At 47.6% G+C, this 13,777-nt stretch overlaps 5 protein-coding genes across 7 annotated transcripts; 3 read left to right on the top strand and 2 right to left on the bottom strand.

Annotated features, from left to right (window-relative positions):
- Positions 1-184: 184 nt before the first annotated feature.
- PPTG_06257 (TKL protein kinase) lies at positions 185-2,272 on the bottom strand. Of its 3 annotated transcripts, XM_008900157.1 has the most exons (3): positions 2,054-2,272; positions 1,741-1,990; positions 185-1,680 (listed from the first exon to the last, which is right to left on the bottom strand). In XM_008900157.1, exons 1-3 carry the CDS (start codon positions 2,069-2,071, stop codon positions 473-475), a joined length of 1,476 nt encoding a protein of 491 aa, XP_008898405.1. In that variant the 5' UTR covers positions 2,072-2,272; the 3' UTR covers positions 185-472. The 3 variants fall into 3 exon arrangements, with proteins under 3 accessions (XP_008898405.1, XP_008898404.1, XP_008898403.1); XM_008900156.1 differs by having other exon boundaries at positions 1,741-2,272; XM_008900155.1 differs by having other exon boundaries at positions 185-1,990.
- A 969-nt stretch (positions 2,273-3,241) lies between these two features.
- Positions 3,242-4,334, bottom strand: PPTG_06256 (hypothetical protein). The gene has a single exon (XM_008900154.1). The coding sequence runs from the start codon at positions 4,287-4,289 to the stop codon at positions 3,333-3,335; it is 957 nt and encodes a 318-aa protein (XP_008898402.1). The 5' UTR covers positions 4,290-4,334; the 3' UTR covers positions 3,242-3,332.
- A 2,534-nt stretch (positions 4,335-6,868) lies between these two features.
- PPTG_06255 (hypothetical protein) lies at positions 6,869-8,477 on the top strand (the record flags this gene model as incomplete). Its single annotated transcript, XM_008900153.1, has 3 exons — positions 6,869-6,947; positions 7,010-7,381; positions 7,564-8,477. The coding sequence occupies 3 exons, from the start codon at positions 6,869-6,871 to the stop codon at positions 7,797-7,799; spliced, it is 687 nt and encodes a 228-aa protein (XP_008898401.1). The 3' UTR covers positions 7,800-8,477.
- A 1,971-nt stretch (positions 8,478-10,448) lies between these two features.
- PPTG_21855 (hypothetical protein) lies at positions 10,449-11,420 on the top strand (the record flags this gene model as incomplete). The annotated part of the gene is made up of 4 exons (XM_008900557.1): positions 10,449-10,480; positions 11,014-11,123; positions 11,219-11,301; positions 11,391-11,420. The coding sequence occupies 4 exons, from the start codon at positions 10,449-10,451 to the stop codon at positions 11,418-11,420; spliced, it is 255 nt and encodes an 84-aa protein (XP_008898805.1).
- A 1,093-nt stretch (positions 11,421-12,513) lies between these two features.
- PPTG_06254 (hypothetical protein) lies at positions 12,514-13,002 on the top strand (the record flags this gene model as incomplete). Its single annotated transcript, XM_008900152.1, has 1 exon — positions 12,514-13,002. The coding sequence occupies one exon, from the start codon at positions 12,514-12,516 to the stop codon at positions 13,000-13,002; it is 489 nt and encodes a 162-aa protein (XP_008898400.1).
- Positions 13,003-13,777: the final 775 nt, after the last annotated feature.

The following is a 13,777-nucleotide window of genomic DNA, read 5'->3' as shown; positions in this document are numbered from 1 at the left end:
TTTTAGAACGAAAAAAGCGGACACTTGGCCGGGCTTTGACAAAAAATCGTCAACTCGAGCAACTTCATGGAAACGAAGCTTGTTCCCCCATCTGTAGCCGAAAAAAAATAGTCTGCGATCGTATTGTGGCCACCGGAACGTATACATATATCCGGATATAGTACATGAGCTGTGAACGGAAAAATAGAGCTCAATACAGAAGTACAAATTGATCTTACCAAAATTTAGACACACGCTTCGAAAAAAGTGTACACACATCTTCAAACAAGTTTTCCCCTTGCTAATTTTTCGCGCCATCCCCGCAACTTTTACATGTAGACCGCAAGTTGCTCTTCCATCTCTCTGCAACCACTCAACCCCCATCACAAGAGCTTCGAGAACGCCCCATGCACCAAGCGTACACTTGAGGCGAGACGCAAAGCCGGATGCGCTGACTTGGTTGCCTCTGCGTCGTGACGAAATTGCACCGGATCTACAGAGCAAATTCCTCTCCTCCACGTACGCCTCGCGATGAGAGCGTAAGTGTTTCCCGGGCAATGGACTGCAATCGCTCGAACGCCTCAGCCGCTGTCGGGCGGTCCGAAGGCGTCAGCGACGTACACGCCATCACCAAGTCGTAGATTCCAGTAGCAGTCGTCTGGGAGATTTCCAGACGTAGTTGACCAGCCGCCACCATCTGTAGAATGGCTGTACCTGGCAACTTTCGTCCAGTACCGGGCTCCGTTGCGTGCGAGTACGGCAACTGCTGACAGTCTAGTTCTCCCAGCACAACTCCGAACGAGAACATGTCTGCCTTTTCGTTATATCTGTCGCCGATCATGACCTCGGGCGCCATCCACAGCGACGTGCCGACACCAGCAGTCATCGTGATGTCTGCGCTCTCTCGAGACACGCCGAAGTCCGTCAGTTTGGCGTCTAAATTCTTGTTTAACAGAATATTCTTGGACTTAAGGTCACGATGCAACACCGTCAGATCCATTCCATGCAGATACGTGAGCCCTTCAGCAATGTGGAGAGCGATTTTCAGCTTGTCGTCGTCGAATCCGTGAGCTCGGTGCTCCTCCTGTTCGAACCGCTCCAGTACCGTTCGAAGATCACCTCCTTCCATATATTCTGTGACGGCTGAGATGTCTGTCCAACTCTCCCATGCTACACCAAGACAGCCAACTATCCGCGGATGATCCATGGACAGCATTATCTTGATCTCCACTATAAAAGCCTCGACTTCTCTCAGGTTTTTACTCCTGTCCGGCAGCAAGCGTTTGACAGCCACTGCACGACCTCTGTATGTACCGAGGAACACCTCGCCGAATCCTCCTCGGTTAATGAGCTGCTGTACACGCAGCTTCCCCATTGGAATCCGCGCTTCTAGGATCTCTGGATCGTTCCATGAACCAGACATCCTTTCGCTCTCCATCTCACTGCGTCGTCCGAGGATCTCGATACTGGTGATTTCATCATAGTACTCGTCCCCTGAAATCGGAACGGCAACGGGGACAGCGTGACTGTACACGCGGTCTCCGTATTCCTTTCTGCTACTGGATGTGCCTGTGTTATTTGTTGTATCGTAGCGAGGACTCCTCGAATACGACCGTTTGGTCCTTTTGTACCAAATGATGAAGGCTGCAATCATAAGCACCACAGCGACAGAACCGACGACGATACCCACGATCACAGGGACTGGTAACAACAGCGTGAGTCTCAAATGATACGGGCATCACACTAATATAAATAACGTACTTCGGAGACCCCCACCACCCTGACTACCATTGCCATTCGACTGGCCCCCGTTGTCGTTATTAGCTGTCGAGTCTCCGTTCGCATTTTGATTGTTGTATGAAGCTGCGGACGTCGCCTCGGGCGAATTGGAGGCCTGAGTGTTGCCGTCTGTAGTGGTCTGGGCGTTCCCATCCGTTGTCGTGGCAGTCGTTGTCTGTGCGTTGGTAGTTGACGTGGTTCCCTGATTATTCGTCGCCATGTTGGCATTGCTCTAGTCGCCACAGAAATACAAAATCAGTTTAGGTATACCGTCTGCCATGGAATCCTTTCTCACCTCTCCGTTCGTCGACATGGCCACCACCGGTCGAAGGCGACCGAATTAACGCGAAACCTGGCCAGCCTCCCACAACTACTCGCGATGCAATGGAAGCTTAGGAATGGACTTCGATGCAGGGAATTGAGAAGCGAGTGGTGCGTCTGGCGTGACCGGTGCGTCCATGTACAGATAAGTTACCAGATCAGCTGGATTCTGCAACGAATTGGTGAAATTCATGCTGACACACTTGATGTTTGTATGTGGAAATCGAAATATTACGATAAGGATGAGCAGCAAACAGATCATTATGATTTGCGAAGTGCTGAGTCATGCCTGTAGACGAGATCCTTCACAACAAGAATGTATGCTCTGATGGAATGCCTTCTTTCACGCGAGTGATTCATGTACACGAAAGGTAACCGACGAAGGCTTATGCTCAATTTATATTTTCTCGTAGCGTGCTATTCATTGTTATAATCAACACGTTTCGTGAGTCCCATGACAGCCAGTTCCGGACGCGTTGGTTTTATGGCGTTGGGCCATGCCCAACAGATCATTCTCCTTCTTGTCGCGAGTTCAGCTTGGCTATGGGCTAAATTGCGTATGGTCATAGGTAAGTTAGGAGAGAGGATAAGAAACCTAAAGACTTTGGTTTCTTTAAGTTAAAACGAAGCGCCAGCTAGGCTTCTCAAGTATCGTTTCACTGTCGACCTGATGTACTCCGACGTATTCTTTTAAAATTAAAATAAAAATGCTGTGTATCAGATAAGTACATATACCTAACTAAAAAAGCATACTGTAGTTTCTTCTTCTAACATTTTTCCTTTTGTGTTGACTTCCCTGCATGTACCTGTAGTAAAACCGTACTGCGTTTCTGTCGCCTTCCTGTCGCGAACACACTCACATGACCGACTTTCGCCAAAAACCAAAGGATCGCTTCTGCTGGTGATATTAAAACACCATCATCTCGGCACGGTCGACCTGCTGATGTTGCAAACTTTGTAAAAGTGGCCAAACCAAGCGTGGAGCATGTAAAGGGCATGCACACGGAGCCTCCGATTACGGGATGGCTTGACAATCTGTATCTTACAGTTCGCCAAAACCATCCTGCCGCCTCACCACCATGCGGCTTTCTAGGTACCACACCAAAGCATGCAGACGAATTGATGCGTGCACGGACACCCGCTATCAGAGACACATTAATATAGCAGAATTTGATTGCTTCTGTATTCGGTACTGGACAACATGTACGGTGAAAACACGGACATCTACACATTGATTGATGGTGGACTCATGCCTAGTGGCGGCGGGCACACTTCGAAGTGGTGGAAGTGGTAGGAGCCTCCGTGGCTGGGGTAGTCTCCTCCGCAGCAGGAGTAGTCTCAGGAGTATTCTCCTCGGTTGTAGGGGTAGTCTCCTCTGTCGTGCTCGTTGAAGGCGCCGTAGTGGCCGTCTGCGTTTCGTCACCAGAAGTAGATGCTTCATTGCCAACCTCCTCCGAGCTCGTCGTAGGAGCTGTCGTGGTGGTGCTCGTTGATGGCGACGTGGAATTGGTCGACGGAGACGCGTTTGAGGCCGAACTAGGCGTGGTAGCCTGCGTCGAACTCGAGCCGGAGCCGGCAGCGACCGTCGACGCACCAGCTCCAACTGTTGAAGGAGGTTCACCCTTACCAGATCCGCCCTCCAGCCACACACAGTCCGAGTACACCTGCCACTGTTCACCATGGACAGCGAGCCAGTAGATCGTCAAACGGTTGGCATTGGCGCACTTGGATTCATCGTAGGGAATCTTTGAGGGGCTACCCGGGAATTTGGTCTGGCAGTCGTAGTCGAACAGCACCTTAGTGTCGTCGCACCAGACCTCGCACGGACCTGGGTGCGTGAAGCCCGTGTACTCGAGCTGCGACGCCGGCAGCTTCGAGCGAGCGGATTCTTTAAAAGTCGTTAGACCGCAATCCGGGTCAACGTCACTGCTGTAGAGCTTCTGGTTCTTTGCGATAAGCGCACCAAGCGAACCACCTCCCTTCGTGGGGAGGTTGGCTTTAAGGATGTTGATGGCCCCGGTGGGTCCGTAGCCGTATTTCCCTCCGTCAATCTCGCCGAACACCTTGCTGTCAATGGTGCTGCCATATCCGTTAGACGGGTAGCCTTGGGTCCACTGTGCTGCAGGGTCCACGATATACCCGTGGCCGTGTACATTGGGGATGGACGTTAAGACAACGGCTCCTGTGGCGACGATAGCGATGGTCTTCATTGTTTTCCGGTTTGCCTGATAGTTGCTACGGCGGACTGCAAATTCGAGAATGACGGAAGAGTTGTACGCAATATTCCCGCACTACGAACAGCAATGCAGCAATGTTAATCGATTGCGTGCCTCCGAGCGGATTAACTCTTGGGGATATCATCCATACAGCTGGGCGGTCTGCAACGTAAAGGACCGAGAATTTCTCGGGGGATGAAGAATAGCAAAGCCGTCAAGATCCGCTCGGATCAGTTGTGATAATGCTTGATTCCGAGCGTTTATCGCGAGATTGTACCTGCATTGTCCTCAGTGGTTATTCGGATTCGCTAACCTGTACTCTTTACTTGAGTTTAGTGTCACATCGGGTTAGCATGGTTTTTGTTTTTGCCAGCCGGTACGACGCAACAGAGCAGCCCAGCTGCCTCGCTCTACCCGCTGAAAATGCATAGGGTGCTGCGACTCACATGGCGCTGTGACTCGCTGCATCCTCTGTATCCTACTTTCAACGGGTAAAGCGAGCGAGTCCCCAGCGTATTGATGATGTCTTCTGAACGACGCTTCCATACTGTGCAGTACTGCCACGATTTCTACGTAATTTGCGTGCGTCCCTCGAAACAAACTTGAACCGATGTGGTCGCTGCAAGGAATCCGTTTCCCAATTAGTGCAATGACTTTACCTAACTGATCCTTCGCGATGAGGTCTATCTCCAAGTATGACAGATTCTCTCGGTAACTATCCATGTAGGCTGAGTTGTGGTACGACAGCGTGGAAGGCGCTCGTCAATACAGTAGAAATGTTAAACATTTACTATTATTATGAAGTATTTTGCGGAGGCCTTCGAGAACGAAGTAACTAAATCCTAATCCTTCAAGTAGGCTTGTAAGTTACCCTAATCGCATAGATCATGAAGTACTCTACTTCAAACTTATTTTTGGAAAAATGTCGATTTGACTTTGGGTAGGGATTGAAACAGGTGTGCTAAAAGAATGCCTTTCAGAATCCATTTTGTTCTTACATAAACTATCGCTTCGAAGTTTAAGATATAGTAGCCCTAATAATACTTGATATTTTCAAAGAAGTTTGTATGGGAGTACGCCTACCCTGTACAATCATTTTTGAACGTCTCTTTATAATGCTTCACTTCGAGGAAGTCAATCATACATATACGGACTTTGTATAGATTGTTGTCATATTTGTTGTGGACTAAGGTTTGGACTCTGTTTGGCGTAATTTAGCCAGCCATAGTGCAGCAGTAGCTGTCAAAAAATTGTTTTGCGGAAACTTCTGAAAACGACAAAAATTCCGCGTTGCAAAGTATAGAGTGGTTCATGCAACACAATACAAGTACACGTTCAAATACAATATTGATTCAGTCAGATCGTAAAGTACATGGTCATATTCAAATGAAAGGTAAGTGTCTACCTGTTCACTTCCCAAATAAACCTTGGGTACTATGGGTGCATAATCGAGAGAGAGAGACGTTAACAGCTTGGTAAAAGGCCAACAAACAGCAATAGGGGAGGGGGGAGGGGGGAGGGGGGGGAGGGGTAAGAATCCAATGATAAAATGTATGACCAAAGCTACAATCCGTTGCTCCAAAACTGCCTTATTTTTTGGTAAAGAGAGAATTTGGTATAATCGGTGTCCAACCGGCCAGATATTTTGCATGGTGATTCCTCTAACAAATTCAATTCGATGCTACAGGAACAGAATTGAACATTTCGAGTACCACGCATGAATACGTCAAAAGCCTTCACCATTATGTGTATCGTTCTGTTAGCTGTACGCTATTATTGGGCGCCTGCCAAAACTTTCTTATGCTCGCATTATGTCAGACCTTCCATAGTTGATAGCTTATTTAGACGTGACTCCTGTCTCCATAAATTGCCTGATATGAACCAGGGTCAGTACAAAAACTGTCTTTGGTTTTGTATTTGTCAATCGTGTTTAATCTGAATATGCCATCTGGACGGATACCACTGTCATATTGCCTACCTCCATCATATACTACCTGTTCAAACTTAATATTTTGATGTGGCTTTTGGCCGGCGATATGTTGTCTACATAGGCAAGTTTTGGTGGGCGCTCATTTGGAAAAGATATACGATGGATTTGGAAAGATATATGATGGACTATTTTGGGGTGCACAACACAAAATTCTATACTAACTGACTGTCCCAGGATTTGTGTCCAGGAATTATGGCAGAAAGGATACCACAGGTCATTTTATCGAATTGAAATCGTCTCCTATTACGCGAATACACAGCAGATGCTGCGGCTGCGAAGCCGGTGCAGTAAATACGTTATTAATCTTTTAGCTATCAGTTACCGGAGGATGTGTTTTTGTTTGTGTAACTCATGGATTTATCGGCCTCTTCTGCAGACCTCGAAAAAAAGGATTGCGGAATTGAAATAATTGTACTTTTATATTATAATATTAATTACCGAGTATTTATAAAAACAATTAAAATGGTATATTGCACCAAAAATTACAATACAATCCGATTCTAGCATTCGGTTCAAAGAGGTTCATATTTTGCCGGTTCGGATAAACCACAGTAGCTGTTTGACATCCTCATAATCTTTGCCTATGATGAGCGGCTGCAGCGAGGTCGACAAGCTTCATATTAAGGGAAGAGCAGTGCTTCACTCTCCAATTTTCAACAATGGTAGCAAACAAAGACCTCTGCGCGTTGTTTTTTTGAAGCTCAAGACAACCCGCTTCATCAAGCTTGCGGCGCTGATCACAAACAGCTGCCATGCACGGGCTACTCCAACCTCGTCTCGCATCTGGCAAGCCGCCACGAGGAGTTTGGTGTGCAGTACGACGCCCGTCACCGCGGTGCCGAGCGCCTGCTACAAGCCTTTGGCTTCGTGTCCGAGGAAACATCTCACCGTTACCAGTGGTTGCGGTGGGTTGTTGAGCGGAACATGCCCCTATTCGAGGTCGACGACGAGCAAACGGGAGCCATGTCCAAGTGGCGCCCAACCAACCCGAAGGCTCTCAAGGCGGACATGATTACTGTGCCAAGTAAGGTGGGTGCCATAATCGCCAAAGAGATGGGCAATCTGTTCGGCATCATGTTTAACGGCTGGTCGCGCGGTACGATGCATTTCGCTGGCGTTTCGGTCTCTACGTCGTTGGCGGACACCTTCAACGCACACTGCTCGCGCTGTCGCCATTGGGCGATGGCAGTCAAGACGCCGATGCGCATATCGCCATGATGTTTAACTTATTGGCCGTGTACAATAAGGCGACGGATATGATACTTTTCATCGTAGCAGATAACTGCAACACCAACCGTAGCATTGCTACCAAGCTCGGCGTCCCACTGATCGGTTGCGCCTCGCATCGATTTAACCTCACAGTTAAGAAGTTCTTAACGGAGCACGAACGGCTGTTACAACAGGTTAACGACCTAATGTTGCAGTTACAATATCCCAACAACGCCACTGAACTTTCCAAGCTCATTCCGCTTCGGGCCGATAAACGCAACGTCACGCGCTGGTCGTCCATGTAGGGCATGATGCAGCGTAACGTGGAGATCCACTCGCACACCCATCTTGTCGAGTATGTAGATGACGTGCTGCCTTCCAACACCGATCACAAGAAACTGAATTGATGTACTGAGCTGGAAAGCGTATGCAAGCGATTACAATGCAAGGCGACGAGTATGGGTGAGGTACGCCTACTTTCTGACTCAGTTTTCGCAGGGTACCCAATTATGGGTGAGTACCTAAAATACAATTCTAAAATTGTGCACTCTACTGCGTTTGAGACCGAGGTCGTCAAGGTGTGCTGCGGAGGCTGACGCCGGGCGAAGTGGCGGCGTTGAAGCGGCTCGTGCGTCCACGAGGAGCGGGTACTCTTGCGGCCACAAGGAAGCGCAAGAAGCGCGTGGACGACTATGTGTCGCAGATCATCCGCTAAGGTGGAAACAAGAAGTCCAGGAGCGGTGCACCCAGCTACACGACGTTGGCCGTGCTTGTGGCACCGACCTCCAACATATGCGAGCGTCTCGTTTTGGAGCGCAAGATAGTTATGACGCCGCAACGCAGCAATTTCCTTCCTGCGCATTTCGAGACACTAATGGTTCTGCGCGCCAACAAGAACTTGTGGGACGTTACCAGCGTGACCTTGGTACGTTGACGTAGCTGACACTAACTGCTTTAATACATTGCCAGTAATTGCGCCGTAATTTTTATTGCAGCTCTATGTATTGCCGCCATTACTACGGCTGACAATTCTGTAAATTTCTGTATTTTCCGAGGTGCTCCTCTGCGATAGTACATTCGTGTTGCTTCCATGTCGTCGATGTCTTTAATACCGATACGTCTTGCATGTTCACTATGTTTGCGAACCACCATGCCTGGGCACGTGTAGGGTTGTAGTAACAATTGGAACGTTGTAGTATTCTCTTGCGCATCCGTCTTATCGGATTGCAGTGTTGTCGTGAGCGTGTATTCGCGTTACCAGCTAGTTACGGATAAACAGTAAGGTCAGATCCCAGCCCTAGTATTTAATACCCCCCACCCCCTTTTCGCCCGTCTTGATATGTCCTCAGATTACACTGTAGCACCCAATCACATGGCGATGATAAATAGCCTTCTATTTGATTTTTGATGTGATTTTTGTTAAAGAGGCCTGGTAACATAGAATTCTTGACCTAATATCGTTCTGAGGTGTCGTGGTCAAGTGGATTTGATCTTGTGTCACGTGCATCATTGCAGGTATGTAGAACGCGGTTCTTGCTCTGACTTACCATTGTCAAGGAAATTGAAATTTCTTGTGGATGGAACCCGAGCAAGCAGGCGTACTGCTTCTAGATCCCTTTTGTGGGTGCTCCCCACTGCACAGCGAAAAACTGCCTTAGGGATTTCGCCACCATTGCTTTGTGTTTCTGAAGTATATGCTCCAGCTTCGATGTCTCCAAGGCTCTGATGAAGTATTTTGTCAACACTGGCGATCCGTAGATATGTATACACCGTATCCAAATGTGCTCCGATCTCTTCTTAGCGAGGAGTGTGAGTTTGGTTTTATTTGAATACCACGTCCTCCTATGGACAGCATCACTCTGATTTCCAAAACTTCCAATTTACATATCCTGCGGACTGGCACCATGGTATAGTCTTTTTGACACAAGGGTATTCCTTGTTTGTCCAATATGCCCGCATTGTCATTACAAGGTGCATACAATAAGAAGTCTGCGTTTGCTGGTAGCTGCACAGTTCGTTCAATCTCGGTAGATCTAAAGCACACTGTGTATGTCTCTATCCAACGAATAGACGTATTAACAGGCCATGCGGCTAGGACCTGAAGGAGTCGGTTATACTGCTCCTTACCGCGATGGAGCTGCGCCGAGTGTGCCTGCCACATGGAGTTCCATCTTACCAAGTATCTGGGCTGAAATAGGGGGTCTTCCATTTCGCTCTCGAGTAGCTCTTCGGATCATATCAAACGAATTCGGACGAAAAACACTACATAACTGGGAAGTATTTTCTTCAGGATGGGCTAGATAGTGCCACGCCTCTTTAATAGACCCGCTCCTCCAGCTTGTCTGGGTAAAACAGAACCGCTGAAGAGATATTGTTCTTGCCTGACGTTGTCCTAGCAGAGGAGTACCAAATAATAAATTACTTCTGCATGTTCTGTAGCTGTTCGAAATTTTCTTTAGGCCGAATAAATTGTTTCCCGGTGTATAGAATCACAGGTAGCGCCACGACATTAAACAACATAACGCGTTCTGCTACCAAACTGGTCACAGTAGACGCAATATGTAGTCTGCGCTGTATTTTGTTTTTAGCAAGCTTTGAGCCCAGCAATTTGAACTAGTTTTTTTTCAGGTGTGGCATCCAGGTATTTCCCAGGTTTGAATTTTATTTTTCTTCCCGGAATTGATTTTATATTGTTTTCGCGCCCAGCCACTCAATTGCAGAACAGATACGCGGTGGCTCGAAGAGAGGCCATAGTGTGTACACACAAAACGGCCCGAATACAAGCGGCAATCGCCGCCCAATTCTCGAGGAAGAAGATGCGCTTATCGCAGAGGTGTATGCAGGGAACGCATTGAGGAGGCCCGGACCCGAGCAGAGAAGTCTCCCGCGATATGGAGATCGTGCGCGGGGTGGAGGACGAGCTTTCCGGTATCGAATTTGGACCCCACTAAACCATGACGGACGACTCGACAACGGATATCCAGCAGTGCGTCGGGGGAGGAAAAAAACGAGGTTGGGCACAGAACACTCGTGGTAGGAAGAAGAGGCCTACGTTTGACGGCGGGGACAAAGATGATGAAGAAGTCGACGAAGTTACGATCCCCTCGTTTCAGAGTTATCATAGGACCTGAGCGCTATTTGAGGAGAACTTGCAGGAGAATATGAGTACTAGGAAGTAAGTGCTTGTGATGAGTGAAACAGTTAGCGCCAAGAGACGCAACCAGGACTTGCGTAAGCAGATGTGGCACCAAGGACTCCCCGACACTCAGATCTCATTAGTCCCGGACGAAATGAAACCATTTCAGCGGAAATACATTTGTACGCATGGCTGGGCCTAGCGAGAAAGATACAAGGGCAAGCGGAAGGTGTACAAGCTGCGCCAAACTGTCCGTCCGTTTCATTTTCTGGCGCAAGTGGTGCAGCCCAAGGGGAAATGGGGCATCACACTGAAGCGCGAGGTGTATCGGCACAATTATCCCGTCAGTAACAATATTTATATATTCACCAGGTATTGTCCAGGTCTCCGCTTATACCTAGCATTGAGCTGGTGGACTCAGAGGCTGGAAATTCGGGTATTGACGACTACAGCAGGCAGAATTCTGATAAAACTGTGACGATGGATGATGTTCGTAAGTTGGTGGCGCGCGTTCGTCAGTCTGGTATAGTATACATTGTGCGATCATGGATATGTAGATTTAACTGAATGTGAGTGTTATTTTTGCAGGAAGGACAATATCGGATGATGACGCAGTGGAGGAGGCAGCGGTCAATTTCTATTTGAAGGACCCGAAGGACGTGTCTACTGTGGTGCGCATTGCTCGAGGGGAAAGTGGTGAACATCGGTGACAACGGCTCACATGCTTGCGATGTTCGACAATGTCCCTGAGGTGTTGCAGATGGACAGCACCAACAAGACCAACAAGTGAGTTATATACCTTGTGGCGTCAAAATGCCATGTATTGGCCATGTGTGAGCCCGATACTGACCAGGTTTTTATTGCAGATACAACTGTAGGTGGTTATCACTTGTGGCAATGGATCAATTTGGTCACGGACAGCCAGTGCAATATTCAATGCTTACGACGACTTCTGAGTGGCATATGGCTAATTACCCTGATCACTCCAAGAGAGCGAACAATCATTCTCTGTTAGTTCTGATCCTTATCGTGGATAAAAGACTTGCGTGAGGTGGATGTGATAAGACGCAAAATCCCTGAGGGGCGAGTGCTTTTGTGTTACTTTCACGCGATTAATTGGCTACATGAATTGTGCGCTGTGAAAAGTATAGGTTGTACGCACCTAACGTTGCAGCTCAGTTTAAAAATCTGATCACAAACATGACTTATGCGAGGTCTGGAGAGGATTAAAATTTCAACCGGGAAGAGTTTAAGACCGTGTCGTGTCGTGACGGGGGTCGCTCATTATGGGGCTATTTCGTAGAGAACTGGGAATCATGCGCCGACATGTGGATAATGTTGTAGCGTGTTGATCTGTCACACTTCAACAATCATTCGAACAATCGAGTCGAGAGCTTGTTTAAAAAATCAAACAGGACCTCAAGTCCCACGTTACGATGTACAGCTCTCGCTATGTACTTTTGTCGATGCAAAGTTGCGAGGAGGGGTATCGTGCTCACGTTGAGATGCCTGGTACATTACTAGAGCTATTCAGAGGAGATGAATACAGTGTTGGGAATGACTATCGCTGAGTCACTTCGGCAATAAAGGGTTAACACGAAGAGGTAGTGACTAACGAAAACCAAGATCGATACGCTTTTGAGGACCGTGACACATCGATGAGAGCTCGAAGCATTTGGAGGGAGTATCTTGTACAAAATGATGGAGTTGCAATTGCGAATTTGCTCAAACCATGAAGCTCCAATTCCGATACACGAGCCTTCAAGATGTCCATTGGTAGTACGTTGCCATTCCATTCTCCGCGATTACGCCAAGTGAGTCTTGGTTTTACCCTTTTTTTCAGGTCTTGCCCACGTTATTAGAGCTCGACCCATGCATTGACCATGTATCTGACAGATCTCTCCTTATTTTGTTTGAGTAAACCGGTTATTTGGCCAGAGTCGAATTCTCAAGACGTCGCAGAACTCGCATCCCCATTCGTAGCGATGGTCTTCATGACAGAGACCAAAGACTGTGAACGTCCTCTCAGTGAAAAAGAAAATTACAGGCGGGCTCAACAAGCATTTGGTAAGATCAGCGGAGAACTGTCATTGTTTCCAGATGAAGGTTTTGAAAGCGCAATAAGTCAGTTAACACCTGGCGGCATAACATGCGCCACGGCAATGCGAAAGTGGTTACTACGAACAAAAACAAGAACGACGAAAAGAAGCATGATAACGACGACGAGCCATGTGCAGATGGTGGTACTGTTGGTTGCAGTGTATCTCAAAATAGGAACAGCGATAACGGAGGACGTTCTGGATCTAAGTCACTTGACATTGATGACAACTCGGTCGTTCCCTCTGCTCAAGTTGCCCCCGCCCAATCGTTAAATATATAAATCCGACTGAATGGGTTACCCCTAAGATCGGAAGATCTTGTACAAACCGCGCCGAGCAAAAACAGAAGGCCAAAGCATTAAAGGAGTAAAACCAAGGCATGCTCCTACGTGTACTTCTACGAGATAAGGATATGCGCGATTTTGTGGTGTGCATGGAGGAAATACGTCCTGCATTACACCAGGTGACTTCATTCACGAAAAACCATCACGTTCATGAATTCAAAGGGCGCCTAATTATACGTGGAAAGCGGAAGAAATTTGTGCCAGAAAACGTTCGCTTTCGTTTGCCTGAAATGTTATTCGGATGATACTTGACGGCTTGAAGACACAGAAATTTACCCTGAATGACGGACAAATCATATATGAAATTATATATATCCAGATGGTACTTCTCAAAACTCCAGTTCAATCGTGGTGGTGATCCCAACACCTGGAGAAGTTACTCGAGAGCAATTGGAGGTAATGAGATGGCTATAGAATTTACACACAATGTATGAGAATGGGAAACAGTGCGCCTCATGGGTACTTACTACAGTGAAGGAAGTTGTGGACGCGACAGCGAAGCTGGGAGTATGGCAATGGAATTATTTGAGAACTGACCCTACAGCAAATTAACTGGAGTTGGGTTTGACTATACTTAAGCAGAACTGTCCAGCTTTAGAAGCAGTTGATTAAGCGACCGTGCTTATAGTCAACTTGTAGATATGGAGAATGGCAACAACACCACTGTTTTCTTGCCAGCGCTGTAGCCGACACGGGGACCAACG

Source organism: Phytophthora parasitica (assembly GCF_000247585.1).
Source record: "Phytophthora parasitica INRA-310 unplaced genomic scaffold supercont2.9, whole genome shotgun sequence".
In the NCBI taxonomy this organism is placed as follows: Eukaryota; Oomycota; class Peronosporomycetes; order Peronosporales; family Peronosporaceae; genus Phytophthora; species Phytophthora nicotianae.
Note: the sequence above shows the minus strand (reverse complement) of the source record. Positions and strands in the feature narration are given on the sequence as shown.

Coding starts and splice junctions, on each gene's coding strand:
- PPTG_06257 (XM_008900157.1), bottom strand. Junction 1,681..1,740: donor GGGTGGTGGGGGTCTCCGAA/GTACGTTATTTA, acceptor TGTTGTTACCAG/TCCCTGTGATCGTGGGTATC.
- PPTG_06256 (XM_008900154.1), bottom strand. CDS start 4,289: ATGAAGACCATCGCTATCGTCGCCACAGGAGCCGTTGTCTTAACGTCC.